Genomic DNA, 23360 nt, shown 5'->3' with positions numbered 1-23360 from the left:
CCTACGTCCTGTTTTGGGTGTTGTATATCGCGCCCTGCGCTTGGGTGTTATTTGGTGTTGAGGATTTGGTCCTCTGTTGTGGTTCTACGAGGTCTTCACCTGAGATGGTTCTATGAGGTCTTTACCTACCAATCTATAGACCCCTACCCTCCTTTATATACTTGAGGGGACGAGATTACTAATCGGTTATAAGGAGGGGTCCTAGTAGGATTACATGGTATGAGTTCTAGTAGAATTACAGGAGAATTTTAGTAGAATTTCGCCTTCTTCCTTTCTTGCAGGTACTAGGGATCTATCCCCGACAGTGTCCTCGTAGTGGTGTGTGTTCTTGCTGGCGTTGACCGAGGTGGGCGAATTGGCTTGGTGAAACTCATCGACGGTGACGACTTTGTCTTCGTGCGGGGGGCTCCGGCAACGGCTAGCGTAAGGGAGGTGCCGGGAAGGGAGGAGGTAGGAGGGGCCATAGGGCAGCGACCATGGGTGGACGAGGCCGGCGCCGGAGCCGGCGGCTGTAGACGGAGGAGAAAGGAGAGAGGAGAGGGAGATGAGAGGAGAGAGAGGAGAGGGATACGAGAGAAGAGAGAGAGGAGAGATGACAAGTGGGTTCTACCATCACGTGACGTTCATGTTAGCAAAACCACCCACCAAACTGCTCGATGGCCAAATATAAACGATTTTAAGATTCTTGGTTTTATAGTTTGATGATCAAAATCAAACTTGAGACGATGGTTGGATAGCCAAAAATGGACTGGCCGGCGCGGGTGACGCCAATCCGGGCCTATGGGCCGCTCGGTCTGCGGAGTTTTTCAGGGGTACTTTGGGAAGCGACGACTTCGGGTTTAGTTTTTTGGGCTTTGTTGGCGGCCCACGTTCGTAGCAGTCTGCCTGTGGGCCTTCATGGTCCGACTTCAAGCCCAAGGTCAGCTTGGTACCCATTATGGGCTGGGCATGGGCAAGTAAAGTCAACAACAGCAACTCTCCTCTGACTCTCTCGCTGGCAACCGGCGCCGCCGCCGCCTGCCGCCGACGCAGGGAGGCTCGTGCGTGTGGGGAGCACCGAGCACATCGATCCAAGCTCACGCATCGCCTTCTCGGTGTCACGGTCAGGCGGGCGCAAGGCTGCAGCGGTGGCAGGAGATCGCGTGAGCGTGACCACCACAGGGCAGGGCGATTGGGGCTGCCTCTTGGCTGCGCTTGTTGGCCGCCGCTAGGTTACTTGCAGGCTGCGGATTCTCTGATGAGTTCTGACTCCATGGTGCCCTCGGCCGCGGAGGCTGAGTCGGCGGCGTCCGCAAGCGGCCGCCTCCTCGTGCTCTACGCCTCGCAAACCGGGAACGCCATGGACGCCGCCGAGCGCGTCGGCCGCGAGGCGGAGCGCGGTGGCTGCCCGGCCGTCGATGTGCTCTCTATGGACAGCTTCGATCCCGTAAGCTCCAAAAACCTTTAGTCCCCAGCCACACGACCCTTACATGCGAGTATATGACGCCTCTGCTTTTTCGTGAAGAGTCGCTTGCCGAGCGAGCGGTTCGTGGTCTTCGTCGTGTCTACCACGGGGCAGGGCAACCCCCCGGATTCCATGAAGGTCTGGAGATTCTTCATCCACTTGATTATTTCCAGTTGTCTTGATTGCTTATTGGGTTGGATTTCGCGGCAGGGGTTTTGGAGGTACCTGCTTCGGAAGGATCTGGGCGCGCAATGGCTCGAGGGGGTCCGTCATGCAGTGTTTGGACTCGGGGATTCAGGCTATCAGAAGTACAATGTGAGGCTTCTGTCTGAGTAATTGACCTTGCTAGCATACAATTAATCAATAATATGTGGGGATATGTCGAAATCGATTGCAGTAATTCACCTACAATATGGCGATTTATTGCCGGAAGAACATTTGACTGTGTGCATCTTTAGAAAAAAGTATATGTTTATAACATCATATACTGTTTAGATGTTCTGTTCATCTTGCTTTGGATAGCTGCAATGAATGTGCGTGCGTGTGGTGGATCGGGGGTAATAGATTCTTTTTAATCTTAGTGCTATTTTGGTGAATGCTTGCAAAGTTTTAATATAACCAATATAGCAGTTTGAAAACATTTGCAAGCCCCCAACATCACATTTTAATTCCTTTGTATACTGTAAACATGCATTCTCAACCGTATTGATGTCTTATTTCTATCAAATTGAGGCTGTAAGGTCATAATGTACAGTCTTTTTGTTTCTGTTTGTCCTTCATTAGTGTGTTTACTACTGCAGTTTGCTGCAAAGAAGCTTGATAGAAGGCTTTCACATCTTGGTGCAGAACAAGTTGTAGAGATAGGCTTGGGAGACGACCAGCACTCTTCAGGGTATGATTTTAATATCTTGTTTGTTTTGTACTAAATAATTGTGACAGTGTGGTTCTAAAATTTATACACTATCATTTTCTTTTTGATCAGAAGCATTTCTCAACTTTAAGGATTTTCTTCATTGTTGTAACATCAGATATGAAGGGGCTTTAGATCCTTGGTTGCTGTCTATGTGGAAGTCTCTGAATGAAACTAATCCGGCACTCTTACCTAGAGTATCTGATATCAATGATCCTAATTTGAGTACTTTGGGGGATCCAAAAGTTCATGTCATTTATTACTCTTCCAATGAGGTTCCACAAGATTCTATACTTTCAGGTATGAGTGTATGAGCTGGCTAGTATTTACTGGTAAACTCTATTTTGCAGTATTTGTTCACGATTTTAGTTAATATCTATTCCGCAGAACCCAATAAGATAATAAATAGCGCAAGGTCAATGTCCCCTGCGCTACAGTTCCATGATGATGGAGGGCCACCTTACATGCTTCAAATGGTATGCACTACATGTTCTTACACTTTAGACACAGCTTGAACTTGAACCATTGTTATTTTTATTCTTATTCCAATATCTAGGTTTCACTAGTTTTATTTTGCTTTGAAAGCATTATAATTACAGATTACTGACTATTTCTACTTATGGATATTATTTACTTTTTGTTCCTGTGGGATCGTTAGTGATCAGTTATCATAAAGAGGTACCTCAGTTATTTGCTATATAAAAAATCAATCTAGAGTACTCAATTCATTGTGGAGCAAAGGCACACGCCGCCAAAATCACTGCATACCCATCATTAATTGGCTATGCAATTGTTTCTAGGATCTGAACTGAGCATAATTTAATAGTTCGTTCATAGTGGCCTCTGAGACTCAGAAACTAAATAATATGTTCTTATTGTTATTTTCTGAATCGAGGCCATCCCCCGCTTCCATTACGTAAAATGGAAATACCAGAGTACAGGTACAGAAATAGAACAGGGGGGGATACGACAAACGGCACACCTAAGCTCCTACCCTGATTCAAACTAGTTGTCTAGGTGCAAACCTTGAAGTAGCGATCAAAGTATTAAGTGTGACACATGGCAAAGTACTCATCGTAGCCTATGTTAATTAAGCCCATGGATCATAGATTCTGGTAACACATGGTATGCTGGAGTTAGCTTCTCTAGCTGTTATTCTTTTCTGTGGCCATTTGGCCAAGTACTCATTGTAGTCAACCCTACTTGCAAGGTAACTTCTATTATAGTACAAGTTGAGAAGCTACCACTCACTACCTGTTCCATGGACACTTCAAATTTACTGTGAGAAGCTGCCCACTATCTTTGCTATACTGAGCTCAATTCGAGTGCCACGTCATAAGTTGATAAATTTTATGCTCGGTAGGCTTGATTGGCATTGCAACAAATGGTTACCATGCATAAATAAAGTCCAACTTAAATAAGCTTTTAAAGACTAGTTTGGCAGACAACAAAGGTGATTGTCATTGTGTTGATAGTCCATCTGTTATGGCCAATGTATTATGATTTAGCTCGAATCTGTATATTGTTTCTGTTGCTGTTGATATCTATCACCCTTTCAGGTAACAAATCAACGTCTGACTAAGGAGGGTTCTGACAGAGATGTTCGCCACTTTGAATTGGAAGATCCATCTTCTGTATGTCATTTATACTACAATATGTAATTGTCTCAGAAATTCATATGACACATGATACTTCATGAATGAGAAGATAATTGCATTCTCTCATGTTAGGCCATCAGTTATAAAACTGGCGATGCGCTAGAAATCCTACCAAGTCAAAATCCATCAGCTGTTGATGCCTTCATTGAACGCTGTAATTTGGATCCAGATTGTTACATAACGGTATGCGAATCTCTTTTGTAGAGTTATCCTCTTGCAACTTTGTGTTTTTCCTCTCCTGCTGCCGAAATTTTTTGTTATTTTTCCAATACTTGTCCTGTACCCATTAGGAGCAGTAACTGGCTTTACAGTTTTGTTTTACAAGCAACTTAGCAGCTGGTTTAGACAATTAGACCTTTATTTCTTGAAATTATGAGTTTATCAGTTGTTCCTTTTTTTAAAAAAAAATCTTCTCACGTGTTTGCAATTATCTAGTTGACTAATGAGGAAGCATGTCCTCTTGTTTGTCCAGATTCAAGCAAAAAGTGGGGATAAAATTTCCAAGGGTTCAGTTGTGAGTAGCCTGATGGATCGCATCAAATTGAAGACATTTGTTGCTTTGACAATGGATATTGCATCAGCTTCCCCTCGGCGGTATTTCTTTGAGGCAAGAGAGCCAATATTTTGAATGTTTTTTTTCACGAACCTCTTTTCAACTTTTTATTGTCTCATATTTACTCCAATGTTCTTCTGATATGTCATGCCAAACTGCCATAGCTCACATGAGCCCAATGTTCTATGATAGGTCATGAGCTTTTTCGCAACAGCTGAACATGAAAAAAAGAGGCTTCAGGAATTTGCTTCACCTGAGGGAAGAGATGACCTTTACCAGTACAATCAGAAGGAGAGTAGGACTGTTCTAGAAGTGAGCATGTTTGCACTTAAGATTTTTTTAGGAACTTTCATGCAATACATGCCTTAGTGCCCAGAATTATTTTGGCAATAATATGCCTTTTTGTCCTTCAGTTGATTTTCATGGTTCAGAAGTGACATGTGGATGTGGTATTGTGGTGTTTTTTAGGTGTTGAACGATTTTCCTTCGGTGCAAATGCCTTTTGAATGGTTGGTGCAACTAACACCTCCATTGAAGAAAAGAGCTTTTTCCATCTCATCATCCCCATTGGCACATCCGAATGAAATACACTTGACTGTTAGCATTGTATCATGGCTTACTCCATTCGGGAGAACACGGCGCGGGCTCTGCTCTAATTGGCTGGCTGGGCTTGATCCAAGTAAAGGTACGCTCTGCGTCAATTATTTGCAGTTAATATCCTGGCTCTGTTTTTCTTTGTTCTGTTATTTACCTGGACATGACAGCTCTTGCTCCTACTGTACCTACCAAAACACAACTATTAACTCTTATCACACATTGCAATTATTTGCAGACAATCTTATCCCGTGTTGGATACACCAAGGATCCCTGCCTCCTCCACATCCATCGGTTCCTCTTGTGCTTATTGGACCAGGAACAGGATGCGCACCATTCCGTGCATTTGTAGAGGAAAGGGCTGCGCAGACTGCAGCAGAACCAACAGCCCCAGTTCTATTCTTCTTTGGTTGTAGGAATCAAGATAATGATTTTCTATACAAGGATTTCTGGTTAACTCATGCCCAGGACGAGGGGGTGCTTTCCTCGAAAAAAGGTGGTGGTTTGTTTGTTGCTTTTTCCAGGGATCAGCCTCAAAAGGTCTATGTACAACATAAGATAAAGGAACAAAGTGCAAGAGTCTGGAACTTATTACTCACCGGTGCTGCAGTATACATTGCCGGCTCTTCAACAAAAATGCCTGCTGATGTTACAGCTGCACTAGAGGACATTATCTGTAAAGAACATGGGGTCATAAAAGAGGAGGCCTCAAAATGGCTCAGGGACCTAGAAAGGGTTGGTAGATTTAACATTGAGACATGGTCATAGTTGTGATGCTTCTGAATCAGGCAAGAAAATACATACTATCAGAATTCCACAAATATTTGTTGGGTATGAAAGTAGGAGAGTTTGAAATTAGGAGAGTGTAAATCATCGGTGTCGAAAATGTAAAAACATACATGTGCACAACTGCACATAAATACAAACAAATTATTACAGAAGAGATGATCTGAGGATGACCTAACAACTTCCCTCTTACTCCTATCAGGAAGGCCATTTCATTTGAAATTTGGTGCGAGCAGTATAATGACATCAGCATTCGTGGTATTCCATTTTTGTGCGCACTCAGCTTGTGGAGCATCCTTTCTGAGATACTGAAACATTTTTTTTTTGCTATTTAATGACCAATCTGAACTTCCACTAGTAGTCGTAGCATATAGATTATTTATTGATTCGTTTCAACAACTTAATCATCATGACGCAATCCTGGTCTCTTTTGAACCGTCTGCTTCATGCTTGTTTGTTATTGATGTGTAGGACATGCATTACCTCAGGCTCCCATATCAAAGAGTTTGTGCACAATTATTCGCGCGTTCAGCTCTATCTATCTAAGGAGTCAGGTCGGTACTTTTTTGCTCTTGTTCTGCTCCTTCCATTGTAGTTTCTTTTCAATTTCTATACTATGTTTTCTTTTGGGCTCCTCCTTCCATTGTACTTTTCAATTCTCTTGTAGTTTCTTTCATTCTGTGCCATGAATGGGCTGAGTAGCTCATGCCTAATCGGCCGCTCAGTTTTAAGATTGAAGGTTTAGTCTGCTAGAGAAGTTTGTTTAGGCTGAGAACAGCAACGCTAAAGAGACGTCTGTTTATTTAGAACTATACAACAGAATCTAGCAGGTGATCGATACTGGCTGGCAACACCATCCATACAAGTATCAAGTACTGAAAACATAAGCAAACTCATGATACCATATGACAGTATGCCTAGAGGTACTAAACGTAAATGAAACCATCAGGCAGCACGAACGTTGGCGGCCGGAGCAAACGGCGGCCATCCAGCGGTCAGCCGCTGCGGGTCCAGACGACGTGGTCCTGCGGCAGGAAGTGACAGACCGGAACGGTGCCGGGCTTCACGTCGAGCACCTGGAACGCGACGTGCTTGGGGTTCCACCCGGAGGTGTCGGCGTGGCACACCGCGACGGCGTCCACGGCCGTGCCGTCCCTGCCGACCATCGACACCGAGTACGCCCGCGTCTGCCGCGTCAGGTGGCACATGAACACGGCGTACGCGTAGGGCTCCGCGTGGCAGGCGACGAGCCGGCCGTCGTCGCCGGTGCCGGCGGCGCGCTTCACGCCGGCCACGGTGTACTCCTGCTTCGGCGACCCCGGCTTCGCCACGACGGTCGAGACGGCCCTCACGTGGCTGGTCCCGAGGCTGGACGTGGCGAAGTCGACCATGGACTCGTGCGACGTGGCGCAGGCCTTCTTCTCGCCCCTGGCCGCGGGCGCCTCGCAGTCGCGCAGCGTCTGCGCCATCTCCGCCGCCTCGACGGAGTCCGGGTTCACCGAGAAGCGGCTCAGGATCTCGGGCACCTTCTCGGAGGAGAACGGGATGGCCTCGGCCTCGCTTCGTGGGAGGAACTTCGTGCCGGCGCCCGCGGTGCCGGTGAACTGGACGGTCACCTTCTTGCCGGCGTGGAGGTCCTTCTCCTGGAAGAAGAGCGCGACGCTGGGGTCGTCGTGCAGCTGCGTCTCCGTTGCGGCGTAGTTGTACCGGAAAGGAGAGACGTTGACGTGGACGGGCTTCCCGCGGGGCTTCACGTTGACGCCAACCCCGCCCTTCCCGACGCCGACCGTGGTGCCGCCCGGCTTGCCGTAGCCGGGGTTCACGCCGACACCGACGCCGCCTTTGCCAACACCAACGGTGGTGCCACCCGGCTTGCCAGGACTGACGTTGACGCCCACTCCGCCCTTGCCGACGCCGACGGTGGTGCCACCGGGCTTGCCGTAGCCAGGATTGACGTTGACGCCTACTCCGCCCTTGCCAACGCCGACCGTGGTGCCACTGGGCTTGCCGGGATTGACATTAACGCCGACGCCACCCTTCCCGACGCCAACCGTGGTCCCGCCGGGTTTGCCGTAGCCAGGGTTGACGTTAACGCCAACACCGCCCTTCCCAACGCCGACCGTGGTGCCACCGGGCTTGCCGCTGCCAGGATTAACGTTGACGCCGACGCCGCCCTTGCCTACGTCGACGGTCGTGCCCCCGGGCTTGCCATGCCCAGCGTCGACATGGACACCGCCCCCGCCGACGTTCACGGTCGTGCCGCCGGCTGTGCACAAGCAGGGGAAGAGAAGCATTACGTATGTCAGGTCGACAAGCCTATATATGTATGTACGTGTACCGAGGGTACGCAGCTGTTTAGTACTATACCTGGAGTGTTCGGAAGCGCAGTCTTCCAGTACTGATCCGGAGCACGAGCTGCATGGCTTCCTACTGACGCAATCTGCATGCAAGTCACAAGGGCCTCTAGGCATCAGAGATCTTCACCGTGTATGATTACTACTAGGATCAAAAGAATGTAAACATCGTCTTCTGGATGGCTCGAATGCAAGCATACAAATTCCTTTCATGGTTTGAAGTTTGAACAAACATAGTAGTTGATGTAAACTGAACCTCTTGTGAATATTCTGCAAAATCCCACGCAGCAGTATATGTTTTTTTTTCTTCTAAATGAATACTGTAGGGATCAAGACTTCCCTAGCAAGGGTGAATGAAATGATGGGAGAAGATGCACAGAGGACGAGCTGCGTGGTAGTGAGGAACTGACCAATAGGAAGCCAAGCAGGCCGGCGAGGAGCCTGTCCATGGACGATGAAGACTGACCAATGAGGAAGCCGATGGTCCGATCCCAGAGTAAAGGAGAGCGATGCAGAGCAGACGATGGTCTTGCAGGTGGCAATCCCCAATATTTATAACCCGAACCAGGAGGTAGATCGGGCGTTGGGGGAATTAATTGGCACGAAAGGAACCAATAACTTGCTGCTGCCGGAGGCACGGCCAGCCGCAGTAATGGAGCGCTACCACTGAACCACCAGGTCCTGCTCAGCTCAGCACTCAAAGTCTCAGATCAGTGGAGCACGCATCACAGTGGTGGTGTGGCAGAGAGACGCGTGCTCAGGCACGGCGACCGCGGAGAACGCAGGCCTAGAACACGACGGGAGCGGGTGGCCATGGCCCATGGGAACTGTATCGCGGCGGCCCCTCAACCGCCCCCCGCCTGGCTGCGTGCCTCGCGCCATTGAATGCCCGTCGGCGTGGCCCGTGGCACAGTCGACCGACCGAGGTAATTACGCTTAAAAGGACGAGTTTGGCCAAGCTCCTTGGGGGCTCCGGCTCGTGCTTGTGGCTCCTCCAGCGGCCGCTGTGAGAGGGAGGAAGAGAAGAGAAAAAAATGACTCGGGTGAACCGTAGATGAACGGTGATGCGTTAGAAGGAGCCGAAGGTAGATGGACCTGTGCCAAACTGGCCTGAAGAAGAAGTGAAGAACAATAGTAATAGCGTAGTAACTGAAACCGGATTCGTCGTGACAGAAAAGAAGATAGTTCTGTGCCAACAGCGAAGGCCACGCCTCTCTTTTGCTTTCGTGTTCATCCTGAGCCGAGGCCCGAGAGATACGAAGAATTGAACGTATGCTACGTCGAGAGAGAGTGTGTGGTAGGATAGCATGTAGAGAGAGATAACGCATTATTTCGATGGCGTAGTATACGAACAATGCAGCCATCCATGAGGGCAAGACCAACCTAGTTTCCATAGTCTAGGATATTGTATCAAGAAATCATCCTTCACAATGCAACTTTTTTATCTAGAGTCTAAATAAAAATCCAACCAATCATTCTTCCTTCTAGTACCAGATCCTCTGTGCATCATATAAAGGAGCTCGAGTGATGGGTAGCAGCGGTGCAAGCGCAAAGGATCCTGCAGTAATTAAGAAGAAACTACTTGGATCTCCCCAATGCAGAATCGCTGGTTTCTTGGCTCATTGGTGCGCGTGAGGACTTGGTTTCCTCTCTAAGAAATGGTTTCTCTCTCTCCATAATAAATCTACTGCCACATCAGCAAATTGCTTAGTTGACATGACAATTAAGAGGGATAGAAACTATCATCAATGTCCCATTGGGACTGCCCTGAACCAGATCCAGGACCATAACTCCGGTCTCTGTCTGGTGGTTGCAAGGGTATCAGCGTATGGTTCGAAGCACTTACTACTGCGAGACGGCCGCCGTGCTGGGCGGCATGTAAGCTGCACGGGTGCTCTGATCTGATGATGCGATACATCGGTCGCGGTTGCGACTTTGAGCGGAACAAAGTAACAACAGGACGATCTGAAGGCCGGCGGACAAGTAATGGAGCGTGGAAACTTGGGGAGCCAGGGCCAGTTCGTCTCCCTTCTGGTTGGGAGTTGGCTGGGGACGAGCACGAACTCACTTCCAACTTCCAAGCGTACGTGCACCGCATCCGATCCGCCACCTTTCCGCCGCCGGACCACGGTTCATTCATTCATTCAGTTCATGGTCACGAAACAAGGGAGCTGGTATACATGGGAATGCCATGACCAAAGTATTCTTGTTGGTATCTTTTTCCTCGGTTTCAATCATCAGTATCGGTGTAGGCTCGTGTGAATCGTACTTGGCTTTGTCGGTGCTTTCAGCATCCGTGCAGTCGGGTACAGGTCGAGTGCTGCTCTCACGGGTACTGTTCCAAAAATGTCCCACTGCATTTCTACTTCTTCTACTCAAAGAAGATAGAAAAGAATCGCTATCGAATCAGGCCTATACGATTACAAATATTTGAATCGGGGCCTTTGCAACTGTACGAAAACAGAATGCTAGCTACACTGCAATCAATTCGGGTCAATTCCTTTGCCATTCTCGCATCCCCATCTTCGGTGCCGTATCTCACTTCTCCGTGTGCAACCAATCCTGAAAGAGGGAGGGAGGGATCGAAGCCATCTCCATTCCTACTCTCTTCTAGTTTCCCATGCGTGGCTTGGTTCCTTCTCTTCTGCCTAGGCCTGAGGCCATCCTTTCTATCGAGGTGGCGTTGTCTGTGTGGTTCTCGGCGGCAGCCATTTGTGTCGCACAACCGCCAACCGTAACAACAGCGGACCTCCCGAAAGGTACAGCGGCGACAGAGTTTACTACTACCTGTCGTGCTGGATGACGAACCCCTGGACCCTGGTGCCTTCCCTTGCTGTGAGTGGAACTGAAACTGAGCAACTGAAGATTCCAAAGGCATTGCATGTTAGTACTGTGCACACGTACGATTGGAGGGAATACACGGACACGGTATATGCTCCACCGGAAGCGGCTAGGTGCATCTCTTTATACAGAGACTCTGATAATTTACTCCACTAAAGGGGGAAAAAGGTCCATTGAAAATGGTAGACGAGGCCGATCTGCATACAGAAACAATGCAAAAAGATTGTTACCTTCCAGCCTTCCAGGCAAGCGATGCTGGACGGCTGATTTGGACTATTTCCCCTAGCAGAAAAGGGGATTGCATAATCTCCATTACTTGCAAGTTGTTAGCGCCATTCATGTGCACAACATAGCAGTGGTGGTAGTACTAGAGTAATTCGTAGTCTTTCCAGAAGCTCCGGCTCCCATTGCTCCTTTCGTTTGAGAATGCAACATAACCAGACCGACAGATGTGGAGCTGCGGCCAGCGCCCAGCTGACACCTGAACGCACGACATCCACGACAGGGATCCGTAAGAATCCCATTATACTCCACATGACAGGGTCAGGGACTCAAGAGGCAACACCAGTAAGGGTGGAACAACGCATGCCCCCTTGCTCCGTGCATTTTCAATCACACCCATGAATGCAGTTAAATGCATTCACCCACCGTTTCATGACTTGAAATTGACAGCAGAGAGCCAGAGACACGCACCCTCCCAGCTTATACATTTGCCCAAGCTTGCATCCCAGCAAAATTGCCAAGAGGCTCTTACTGACGTGCAGGTCCTGATCTGACATGACAGGCGGATCAACACGCACGGCTAGAACGAGGGTATGGTATCGCCATGCCATCAGTCAGTTAAGTGGCGGAAAGCCAGCACGACACGTCGACACTGCCCTCCTTAATGGTAAAGGATTTCCAACCGGCGGTTGGCCGTTGGATGGTAGTGGTACGGCGACGTTACGTACGGCATTGTTGCCCTTAAGGCCTTAACACAGGCGCGGAAAGCCCCTTTTCGAGCCAGTTTGGTGGCTAATCTCAAGCGAGAGCAGCAGCAGCAGCATCACATTGCCGATATGGACAGTTCCGCCGTGGTACCCATACTTTTGTGGCCGGGGCACCTAATGGCAGGCCTGCTGCTTCTTAATGCGAAGAGATCGGCCTCCTGCGCACCTTTATGGGCGGTTGTTGCATGAAGCTTTCTTTCAGCAGGAATGGGGGAGCAAGCTCAACCCCTGAAGCAACTACAAAAGATGGGCCACTCGACAGTATTCAGCAACATCATGCCAGTTCAAAGATATCCATCCCGGCATGGAGCCAACAGCCAAGAGTTTTGCAGGCTTGAAATCGTGCGTACGGTCTCGGATCGGAGCTGTAGAGAAAAATGAAAACAAGAGGGAAATGGCGCTTACTGACAGCGTACACTTTTAGCTGGAGCTTTAGGTGCCGCAACAAATCTAGCTTGTTAACCTCAAAGATCAGGGATTCAGGAACTCCGGATTTTCGCGATCATAATGGGCCTGAAACTTCTGTTTTGCTGTATTCCCCCCTATTCAATACGCTTCGTGTGGTCAAGAAAAGGATGACAATTCACGCTGTTGGTTTGCTAACTATTCCTCACACGGGCCAGGCAGAGAAAACCCCAAATTGTTCTCGGTCTAAATTGTCTTCCCAGGCCCGGACCAAAAATCACACTAGACACAATTGGAGCCATGGATGATGGGCCAGGACTACCTATAAGCTTGGCCCATTATGGTCGCAGTCTGCTTTGCAAGGAGGCCCACCAGCAGAAATCCTATCCATCTTCCGGAAGATTATTTCCTAGTTACTTTCCGATGTTTGAAATTAGTGCAGGTTCCGTCCGCCGTCCAACCTTCCAGGCTCGGGCGGATAGGCCTTTTCTTTTTCGTTCATTTGATTTCCCCGTTCCATTCCAATCTTAAGCTCACCTTCCTTCGCTCGGGGTGTCAAGAAGGCAACCACGCGGTTCGCTGCCGCCAACATGCTCTGCTCGGGTCGATGACCGCGGAGGTTCTCTGCCGGCGATCTCTCTGGGAGGTTGTTGCCAGCTCGCTCCGCTCGAGTCGTCAAGGAGGCGGCAATAGGATTTTGTTTGCCGTCGATTTCTTCGGTAGGTTGTTGCCAGATTTATCTGCTCCGATCATCGAGGCATTCGAGCAACGCCACCGCTGAATGGCTCATTCTCCGCATCTAGGTGCAGAACCCTCGCCTCTACCATACGTCACTCTCACCACCAGGTATGCTCTCTGCCCCCTAAACCTAATCTGCTCGTTTCCCCCACTTCTTAATTACCATGATAGCGGATGGTGGAGGATCCAAGCTCCAATCAATAGAAAATCTAGTGGATGAGCTTCTCAATCAAGTGAAATTATTGATTCTACTGTATGTTGACTATTTTGGTGGATTGGTAGTGAAATTTAGTGTATTTTTTAATGAATTATTGTTGTAATTTTGAGATCTACTGTTAGTGATATTTAGGGTATCTTGCTCAATTACTAGTTGTAATTAGTGTTGCCACTCGAACAAACTCTAGCTTATAGTTCAATAAATCATTTAGCCTTATAAATTATGAAGATCTAAAGTCCTTATGCCCGCAAGTAGTTTGTAATTGCACCAAACAATCTGATTCCAGCTAGCAAACTTCTCAACTGGACTATATATGTGTGTTTAAATTGTAATTAACCTTAATCACATGCATAGCATTAGCATTTCACATGTGCATTTTGGCTTCCATAAGTTTTAGTATCATTTGATCACTTGTGGTTTTAAGATGCATTTTGGAGTGTTCATGCTATTTTTTTTGTTTTCAAATAATATTAAAAAGAATAAATGTGAAATTATATAGTATGCTCAAAGATAGTTGAAGATGCTAAATAAATTCATTTTGTGTCATGACCATGATGGAGTAGTGGAACAAAGAGGAAATTCACCTTTGAAACTTGCTTAGAGTTGAAATTGCCTAAGTATAGAGATGCTCCTTTTAACCATTTTTGGAGATCAATAAAAAGTTAATTTTATTAAGCACTCAACTTTTATACCATATGAAAGTTGTACTCTAACGTATGTATTTCAACATAAGCATGTTGTGAATCTGAGAAGATGGTGTTTAAGTGTTCAAAACTAAGGTCAAACTTGAGTCAAGAACGGGTCAACCAGTGCTTTGAACTCACCTGCTCCCATCCTTCCCTGCATGAAACGCGCGGCACGCGGCGGCCATCGGCCAGCCAGTGATGCTGTGCTGCGCTGCGCCAGCTTCCGCGACGATCGTCGCACGGCCCTAGGCACCGATGAGACCCTCCCCGCCCACTTGCTCTACCGCGCCCATGCTGCCGACGTCCGTGCCAGCGTTGCCTTGCCCCGAGCTCCTCACTGCAGAGATATCCTCGCGCCGTACTCGCTCCATTGCCGCCATCCTCTCGCTTTGAATCAGCGCCCAACCGTCGTTGCCCAGCCTTATCCTCCAAGCCGCCGGCCTCATCTTCCCTCCCTGCTCCCTTCCTCTCATCTCTATCCTCATTCTTCTCCCTCGAGCCAGAGAAGAATCGAGTAAGCCCCTCACACCCGCCGACCAAATCCACCGCCCCTGCCTTGCCATTCTCAAATCACCACCGCCCACAGCTGCCTCACCTTCCCATCTCCCTCCCCCACCGCTCCTTGCCCTGCACCATGCCTCCTAGCGCCGGAGATTGAATTCCTCACCGCCGCCAGTGCCGCCACCCACCGAAACTCCACCTCACCATCGACACCCACCTTCCCAGCTTCCTCTTGCCCACCAACCCCACAAACGGAACTCCGGTGAGCTCTTGGTGCCCTAGCGCTTGCCGCTTCGCCATCTTAGGTTAGTGGCCGCGCTCGTTGGCGAGCTCGTCATCGGAGTGCTGCCACCACTACCCGAGGGTAATCTAGGGTTTAGGATTCGGGGAAATAGGAGAGGGAGGAGGTGAGCTAGATGATGGGGAAGATGAAGAGGTTAGTCTCCGAGGTGAGGGAAGCCGCCTCCGTGCCGGCGGGGCTGCACCGCCACCGCTGCCGGCCGTGCGCGCACATGGGTGGCCTGAGGAGGAAGAAGGGGCGAGGGTGTTGTGTGTGAAAGGAAAAAGAAGTACAGGGGATTATCCATTATTGTTCCGGGTTTAAGTGCTGAGGGGGAAATCTTCGAGGAGCCTCAACGCTTAATCCAAGGGCTAGTTTGTAAAGAGAAGGGCACATCTGTTAGAAAAATAAGTTCCTAGGGGCCTCGGTGTGAAGCTAGTTTAGTCAAAGATTTGTAAATCTAGGCTGAAATTTTGAAAATGTGTATAAAATCTTATAAAAATGGTAAAAATGCAAACTGAATTTTTTGGTTTCCTTATGCTCATTTCTACCTAGGGAAAATACTTGTTCATGTGAAATAAACATTTATGTTGCTAATTTAAATGCTTGGCTGTTTAGTCCCCTTTACCTAGATTAAATAGCTCTAATGCTTATAAAATCCTGATAAATTCACAGTAGTATAGTTCAGTGTTTAAAACCATTATGGGAAGTTGGTAGCACTAAATTTCTAATAGAACTCTAGCTATAATTCATTCTTCATATCTGCAGTTTTACAATATTTGATTTTTAATAAATTTTGTAGTAGTTCAATCATGCTAAATTTTTTTTACCATTAATTGCTTGTGTGATGGGAGAGCTCCTATGAATGATTTAGGTTTATATAACAACAAATGCTTCCTTAACAATTATTCTTGTTGTAAGCTAGTTTATTTTATTAAAAATGCTTAATGCTAGAGTTATAGACCAACAAATTTTTTTATGCTCTTTATCAGTAGTATGTTCATCCCTGTAAAGGTTGCTAGCAAAATCTTTATGGTTACTTGCATATGACATTTGTTTAGTCTCTAGCATGTTGTCACCATAGTTTCATTCATAAACATGTTTTACTTAGATCTTGCCACCATCATGACATATTAGTCACTTATTTCGGCATGTTGCAACCCAAGTTACTGAAATATTATCTGCATAGTTCGATAGCTGTATGTTTCACAGGAAAACTATAGTACTTCTTTTTATATCAATCGTATTTCTTGTGTAGATAACAATATATTCTATGCTCTACCTTGAACTTACTGTATGATTGAGTTGATGCACTCTTTAAACCGGATGTTATGCATGTGTCATCATCTTTCAATAAACTCATACATATGCATTGTTATGTAGATAACCCGCTAGCTGACGGTTTGTATGAATTGATTGCCGAGCCCGAAAGTGAGCAGCGTGAAGCCTCTCAAGTTGAAGCACCACAAGACCTGAACCAAAGTTCAGAAGAGCTCAAAGCTAGTGTGGAAGGCAAGCACTAGAGCATGACCACTAATTCCAAAACTATGCAATTATCTTACTTACGTATTTTACTTTTATGCATTAAGTTCCTAGGAGTTGAATGAAACCTTAGTTGCATGCCCGTTCGTTGTGGCCGTTTTGATCGAGTTTGAAATGTAATATCCACATGCCAGAAGTAAGAGGTAGTTGAAACCGGTAAAACCTAGTACCTTATTGCGCGATAGTAGATTGAGTTGGTCCTGTTTCCTATTCATGCACTAGTCAGTAACTCACGACTGGCTCGGGGAGGTACCGGTGGGGATTCGTACTCGAGGGTCACATGAGTTCTCAAATGCTACCGTTCTTCAAGGTAACCGTTTGCCATATGCGGCTCGACGGGGCATGCATATATCATGTATCTAGGTCCACCTTGCAAGGTTATAAATCAAATCGATTCGCCGCCACTCTCAGTTAAGAGAACCTCGATCGCTGAGTCACATTATAGTAAGAAGTGGAATGGAATGAAATGTGAATGATGATAAAGTTATTGTCTAATCAATTGCTTTTCTACACTGAAAAGTTTTTAATAACTTTCAACTTTAAATTGGATGCTAAAACTTGAAAGTAAGGATCCACTCTTAGTTGCTTTTTGGCAAAACAAACCCTCAGCCAAAAGCCTTGCATACTAGGAGTCGGCAGTATATACCATAGTTGGGTAAAGTCTCGCAGAGTATTAGTATACTTATCCTTGCTTGTTGATTACTTTCAGTTCTTAGTGAAGAAGAAATGGTTGAAATGGTCGCTGGTTTACCTTGGGACGGCCGTCCTTTGCCTGAAGGGTGGTCGGTTGAGTGGCTCCCAGCCTCGCCTTGAGGCAGTCTCGTGTTTGGATGACATGTTGTTGGGCTACTAATGTTATCATGTATCTTTATTAGAACTTTATCGTATTGGTATTCCACTGTATTTTATTTAAGAACTATGGTTTGTAATCTATCGAAGTATTTCGAACTCAGTTTGTAAATTAATTCGTGTGACTTGTTGCATATTATTTCGATCGAGATATTCAGTGATGGAATCGGGCTTGACCCGACAGAGTGTCAGATTACACCGTTTTAAGTGCGTATTGACCAGATTAACCATTAAGAGGATGGTTAGCGTACTTAAGTCGGTTTAATTTGGACGGTTCTGCCACAATATGCAGAAAAGAAATAATAAGCAGGCAGTTTACTAATATAAAGTTGAGAGGTTGATCTGTTCTACAAGATGATCTGATTAAAGAAAGACAAGATTTAGGGTACGGTTAGTAACATTGTACATAAACAATTATACTTATTAATTAGGAAAAGGCTAAGGAAGCTTTGTCAAACAAAAGTTCAGCAATCACCCAGTTAGAAAAGTGCAGGTAGGTAGATCGATGAGTGCAGGATTTGCCTCACATGTACTTCGCTCCGCCTTTTCAATTTCTTTCCCCATGTAGGAAGGCTTGATTGAACCAAGGTTGGCACTACTATACTTGCAGATGCATGATGATACATTTTCCTTAGCTTATTGTTATCATGTTATGAGTTTGCCCCCATTGTTGTTGGTCACTTCATTGGTTTATGCAACAATTGTATTTTCCACAATGATCTCAGAGCCATCTTCACACCAAATCTTTTAGGAGTTAAGCTTGACAGTGTTGATCATGTAAGGCATTCCATTTTTCTTTCTGTGTGCAGGCACATTTGTCTAAATTCTTTCCTCGTACTCAAGTAGTAATTATTTTTACAATTGTAGGTGTTCATCCCGTGCGAGCTTAACCACTAATGGTTTGTTATAGTCACTAATTTCATAGAAAGAGATTTGATGTGATTAGTTCAGATTACAAAGCAGACAACTACCAGCAGTTAGTTAATATAGTTATATACAATTTCAAGTGTCTATTCATGGTAGCATACCCAAGATGTTTCGCTTCAATATCCGAGATTTCGAGCGTTCGTATCTGGTGGTTCCAAAGCAGATTTTCAAGTTCATGACTATAACTTTATTAACTTTTCTTGGTAATCCAAAGTTTTTACTAAAGTGTTGGTTCATTTACACAGATATGACTCTAGCATCTTTGCTCCAATTCATGCAAACATATGATGGAACAAATGTTCAAAAAATTTCAAATATATGTGAATAGACTTCAAACCCTTTTTCCATATTTTTCATTTACGACAGGTTGATTTGCTACTATTGCGCTAGAAATTTTTGTTCCAACTCCTCTCTTACAAGTACAACAAATTTCATGAAAAGTTCATCGACAAGCTACTTTAATTCAAATGTTGTTCACTATCTTTTGCTTCCAAAATCTCTATGTTTTATACTTTCAATGTTATGATACAAAAATTGCATCTTTCTAACATTTTTGTTACCATTATAGGACTAGTAAATGTTTTCAACATTTCTAACTACATTTTCACCTTTTATGATGAATATTTCCAATATTTCTAGTTTCCAACATTTTTTAGTTACCACTAGATATGAAGGTCCAACAATTTGATGGTGATAGGTTTAACTATTCTGACTTCAACCTCGTGTTGTTCAAAAAAAATTTCTCCATTAGGTTCAACAGTTTTAGAAATTTAACCTCTTACTGTTCAACAATTATCATGTCAAAGTCATTATGATATTCAACAATTCTAATATTTCCTTTTCCACATCCTAACATTTTTAAAACTTACTATAATTCTATGTTTATTATAATAGGTGCTCCAGTTCTTCATGAGGAGATGATTCATTTTAGGGTGGTTGATGTTTCTTAGTTGAGGATCGAGTAGACCTGTATTTAGTTAATTATTACTGATTTGTTAGGTCTCAAATTTGGGTAATAACAATTTTGTTCTTACTTCTGTTTTTAGTTGGAGTTATCATGCTGATCATATGTCAAAATTACATATTAGTATATTAAACTTCAAATTTTAAGTTGCAAGTTCCCACACGTTAGTATCCCACCACAAACCACATGCCCAGAAAAAAAAGTCAAACGCGTGTGGCGGTCAGCGGAAGTTAATGGTTACAAAAAAAAGTCAAAGGCGTGCGGCGTATCATGGAACGAAACGGAAACTCTGAATCTTGCTGGGTTTTATAGTTCAAGCGCTTAATCATCTTCCGATAGATATGGACCTCTACTAACCACGGAAGATGACCTGAATGTTTTTTCGAGAACAAAAATATGGAAAATGCGGTCCTAATTGGAAAATTATCTTTTTGGAAGGAGGCGTGGAGAAGAAACCAAATCTGGAATATCTCCCACAAGCACTAAAAATATCTTCCGAAAAGCCGAAAAGGGCATGGTGTGCGATATCAGCATGACATGCTGCCACGTCTGAACGACTGAACAGGCCATGGGAGCTGGAGGTGGGAGAAGCAGAATCCCCCCGAGCCACAGCCCACAGGTGACTTGCAAGACGGAAACACCGGATCCAACAATCCATCCCTCCAGTCACACATAACCCTAAAACCAGTCTCATTTCTTCAAGTTGACAACAGGCGATGCAGTGTTTCTAGTCTGGTCAGTTTCACGGTTCGTTTAGAATAAAGCAACGGAAGAGCCTCAAGTTTGGTCTTGACAGGTCGTGGCTCGTGATCTGATTTCTCTGTACGGTCTTCTGACGGCTGCCTGCTTCTGTTCCACGTATGGCTTCTGATCGTCTCAACCAGTACATATCTCTGTTCTCTGGTCTGGACGCCTAAACAAATGTGCATTAGCCACTCAATACACACATCTAACACCGAAGCCAACTACTACCAAGCACTAACCGGGCTCTGTTAACTTCATAAGCAAAACACTAAATTTTCTTATCAACTCTGCATAACCAACCCGTTCACCTTTCACAAAACTACAGTATTAACCGATAAAACGGAGGCAAAGTTACGCTACGATGAAGGGTAAGAGTCATATATATACATACGCTACAGTACTACAGTATACAGTCCACCTGTCCCTATCTACCCTAGTAGAACACTTGGCCGAGGACAGAGAACGGGAACGGCACGGCGCCCCTGCCCTGCGCCAGCTCCGCCGCCGCGGCCTCGCCCGCGCCGCCGGCCGCCTCGGCCCCCCCGATCCGCCGCCGCTTGCCCGGCGCCTCCACGGGCAGCGGCGTGGGAGGCAGCCCCTTGCCAGCGGCCAACTCCTCCTTCTTAGCGAGCATGGCGCGCAGCACAACTCCCGGGTCGTCGGCCAGCTTGGCCAGGAACGCCATCATCTGTCCCGGTCGGCTCTCGGCGGCGCGCAGGCGGCGGTCCATGGCCTGCAGCTCCTCCTCCATGCCCCGCTGCTCCTCCCGCAGCCGCCGCACGTCCCGGATGGTGCCGCGCACCTCCTCCCCCTCCTCGCACAGCTCCCTGCCGCCGCCGCCCGCCTTCTTCTTCTTGCGCACGATCAGCGGCAGCAGGTGCGCCTGCCCGCGCAGGAACGACTCGTGCGCGAACTCCCACCGGTCCGTGTCCACCTTCCTGAACCCCTGAAAACCACCACACAAGAATTGTTATCACGTGACACCACCACACGAAGAGTGCAAGCTGCGCGAGCAGAGCAGAGCAGGGGAGGTGGCGCGCGAACTCACGTAGGTGTTGAGCTGGCGGACGAAGCTGGCGAAGTTGCGGTGCTTGAAGTAGGAGGGCAGCAGGTAGTCGGAGAAGGCGGCGGGGTCGAGCACGAGGAAGGTGTTGCTGGCGCCGCCCCAGCGCACGACGGCGTCCGTGGCCGAGTCGCTCACCATGTGGAACGTCTTGGCCACGAACGGCGCGATGGCGCCGGCCTGCAGCTGCTGCTGCGGCGGCGACAACCCTCCCCCGCCGGCGCCGAAGCCGGCGTGGAGCTGAAGGTGCTCCTTGCACTCGCTGCCCATGTCTCTAGCTAACTACAACTAGAACAACAGATCAGAGCCCCCAGTCCCCGTTCCCGTACTCTGCAGAGCGCGCACGGCCGGCGAAGACCCGGATAAGAAAGCCGCTCACTTTTTCTCTCCCTGTCGCCGATCGGTGTGGCCTTTGCGTGTTTATTCGTCTCCTTCGTCGGTGCGGGGGCGTTGCGAATCCTACATGTCCACGCAGATATTTGTGTCCGAGGGCGGTAAAGGAAGCCGCTGCCGCCTATCCCTATATATCTTGGGTGCAGGTGGCCCGGTTCCGGGCTCGGCGGCAACAAATGGAGCCATGTGATTTGCGCGGTGATGTGGCGCTGGTGCTGTGCAGGATTTTGGGAGGATTCGGTGCTCGTCGCGCACGGGCCACGTGGGCGCGGCACTGGTATAAAAGTGTCGCCGCTGTCTCCCGGGTCATGGCATCTCCGTTTCGGTAGCAGGGTCGCGCTTTCTTTTTAGCCTGTTGCACTTTTATTTTGGTATTGTGCGTGCGATGTGGTACCGGCGTTATGTTTTGGACGGGACAGCAGATCGACGGACGGGGAAGTCGCCGGAGAGGAAAGCTTGGTGTTCGGATCACAGGCTTTTGCTTCGGAGTTGGGAGCAACCGAGCAAGCAATACAGAGCTTGTACTAGTCCGTGCTGGCCAAGTTCGTTGCCTGGAGCGTTCGTGGCACGCTTTAATTCTGAGCATAGCACGGGCCGCACGGCTGACCAGTTTACGCAGAGCCTCTGGAAACTGAACTCTCTCTCTACTGAGGTGCACGGAGAAGGCGGTGGCAGCAGGTCCCGTGCGTCACGTTCGCGGCTGAAAGTTAAAGGTAAAACATTAACCGCTGAATGAGGATTAATTCGCGGAACGAATCTATTAAATCTAACTAGTTCATGATTGCTGCATAAATGAGGGTTAATTTGCGGAACGAATCTATTAAATCTAATTAGTCTATGATAATTAGTTCATATGATGCTACAGTAAACATGTGCTAATTATAAATTAATTAGACTTAATACATTCGTCTCGTGAATTAGCCCTCGTTTATACAATTAGTTATATAATTAGTTCACATTTAATCCTTCTAATTGGTATCAAACATCTCAAATATCCGACTCGACTAAAAAATTAGTAAATGGATCCAAGCTCCGGCGCACCAGTGCGAAGCTGGGAATGGATACGAAAAGCATCACGTCTCAGTGGTCCAGACATTCGCTTCGGTTGCTTTTTCCTAACATAATCCACCCCGATCCCCACGGCCGAGAATGGTTAGCGGGGTACTTACCACTCTAGCAAAACCCTCCCCTCCTGCGGTCGCGAGGCCACCACGTTGCGATTGAGATCGTGTCACCGAAAGGGATGTATCAGTCGAGACGTGGACTGCGCAGAAGCGGCTCGGTGTGAAGTCGCCGTGCGCGTCAAAAGCCCCCCGCCGGGAGCCAGCTAATCGGCGGAGCCCGTGTGTGCTCGGCGGGACAGCAACCCGAGGGGGATGCGGGGGCTTGCAGCGCAGCAGGCACACGGGAACGGTGGCCCAATGGAAAGCAACCGACCGCGCGGGTGCGGGCGGGCGCTGGTGGCGTTGCTGACAGGTCGCGACCTCTCTCCCCGCGCGGCCACGTTGCGCGAGCCCGTCGGCCTCGGCGTCGTCCCGATCGGAGCGTGCGGAGGCAGCCGAGAGCGACCGCGCCGCGGGGCGCGCGACGTCGCCATCGCGCAGCCAATCGCCTCGCCGGGGGCTCGCTTTTGGTTTTGGGTGCGGGAGCGGCGGGATTGGACGGATTCGACGCGCACTGGCCTGCCTCCGACGGGGCTCTGTGGGCTGTGGCTTTGGCGACGTGGAGGGCTGCGTCTCCGATCCCGGCCCGCACTTCGCGAGGGGACTCATCATGCCGGATCGGGCGCTCTACGGCGACCGCTCAGCCGCTGATCGGCCCGCTGCCCACAACCTGGTTTTTCCGCAACCGGATGGCAGCAACCTTTATCTTGTGGTTGTCATTGCTTCACGATTCGCGGCAGTCAACTTGTCTCCCGCGCT

At 47.7% G+C, this 23360-nt stretch overlaps 3 protein-coding genes across 5 annotated transcripts; 1 reads left to right on the top strand and 2 right to left on the bottom strand.

The window, feature by feature from the left end:
• Positions 1-968: 968 nt before the first annotated feature.
• LOC117856887 (NADPH-dependent diflavin oxidoreductase 1) lies at positions 969-6100 on the top strand. 3 transcript variants are annotated; one of them, XM_034739325.2, is made up of 12 exons: positions 971-1426; positions 1505-1582; positions 1655-1759; positions 2245-2336; positions 2473-2654; positions 2742-2830; positions 3914-3988; positions 4085-4195; positions 4485-4619; positions 4758-4877; positions 5034-5250; positions 5398-6100. In XM_034739325.2, the coding sequence occupies exons 1-12, from the start codon at positions 1238-1240 to the stop codon at positions 5925-5927; spliced, it is 1923 nt and encodes a 640-aa protein (XP_034595216.1). In that variant the 5' UTR covers positions 971-1237; the 3' UTR covers positions 5928-6100. The 3 variants fall into 3 exon arrangements, with proteins under 3 accessions (XP_034595215.1, XP_034595216.1, XP_072149791.1); XM_034739324.2 differs by having other exon boundaries at positions 969-1426; positions 1505-1759; XM_072293690.1 differs by lacking the exons at positions 971-1426; positions 1505-1582; positions 1655-1759 and having other exon boundaries at positions 2260-2336; positions 2427-2654.
• Positions 6101-6722: 622 nt separating this feature from the next.
• LOC117856889 (BURP domain-containing protein 3) lies at positions 6723-8870 on the bottom strand. The gene is made up of 3 exons (XM_034739326.2): positions 8710-8870; positions 8313-8385; positions 6723-8211 (listed from the first exon to the last, which is right to left on the bottom strand). The coding sequence occupies exons 1-3, from the start codon at positions 8746-8748 to the stop codon at positions 6941-6943; spliced, it is 1383 nt and encodes a 460-aa protein (XP_034595217.1). The 5' UTR covers positions 8749-8870; the 3' UTR covers positions 6723-6940.
• Positions 8871-20239: 11369 nt separating this feature from the next.
• On the bottom strand, positions 20240-21559 carry LOC117855640 (heat stress transcription factor C-1b). The gene is made up of 2 exons (XM_034738026.2): positions 21031-21559; positions 20240-20928 (listed from the first exon to the last, which is right to left on the bottom strand). Exons 1-2 carry the CDS (start codon positions 21313-21315, stop codon positions 20416-20418), a joined length of 798 nt encoding a protein of 265 aa, XP_034593917.1. The 5' UTR covers positions 21316-21559; the 3' UTR covers positions 20240-20415.
• Positions 21560-23360: the final 1801 nt, after the last annotated feature.

This window comes from Setaria viridis, chromosome 5, assembly GCF_005286985.2.
Source record: "Setaria viridis chromosome 5, Setaria_viridis_v4.0, whole genome shotgun sequence".
NCBI lineage: Eukaryota > Viridiplantae > Streptophyta > Magnoliopsida > Poales > Poaceae > Setaria > Setaria viridis.
This window is presented reverse-complemented; position numbering and strand designations above follow the sequence as displayed.

What these genes read in the sequence shown, in the direction of transcription:
- LOC117856887 (XM_034739324.2), top strand. Translation starts at nt 1,238, where the DNA reads ATGAGTTCTGACTCCATGGTGCCCTCGGCCGCGGAGGCTGAGTCGGCG. An exon ending in CACCTTACATGCTTCAAATG is followed by an intron (nt 2,831 to 3,913) that starts GTATGCACTACA and finishes TCACCCTTTCAG; the next exon opens with GTAACAAATCAACGTCTGAC. An exon ending in AGAGTAGGACTGTTCTAGAA is followed by an intron (nt 4,878 to 5,033) that starts GTGAGCATGTTT and finishes GGTGTTTTTTAG; the next exon opens with GTGTTGAACGATTTTCCTTC.
- LOC117855640 (XM_034738026.2), bottom strand. Translation starts at nt 21,315, where the DNA reads ATGGGCAGCGAGTGCAAGGAGCACCTTCAGCTCCACGCCGGCTTCGGC. An exon ending in TCCGCCAGCTCAACACCTAC is followed by an intron (nt 20,929 to 21,030) that starts GTGAGTTCGCGC and finishes GGTGGTTTTCAG; the next exon opens with GGGTTCAGGAAGGTGGACAC.
- LOC117856889 (XM_034739326.2), bottom strand. Translation starts at nt 8,748, where the DNA reads ATGGACAGGCTCCTCGCCGGCCTGCTTGGCTTCCTATTG. An exon ending in GCCTGCTTGGCTTCCTATTG is followed by an intron (nt 8,386 to 8,709) that starts GTCAGTTCCTCA and finishes ACTTGCATGCAG; the next exon opens with ATTGCGTCAGTAGGAAGCCA. An exon ending in TGCGCTTCCGAACACTCCAG is followed by an intron (nt 8,212 to 8,312) that starts GTATAGTACTAA and finishes GCTTGTGCACAG; the next exon opens with CCGGCGGCACGACCGTGAAC.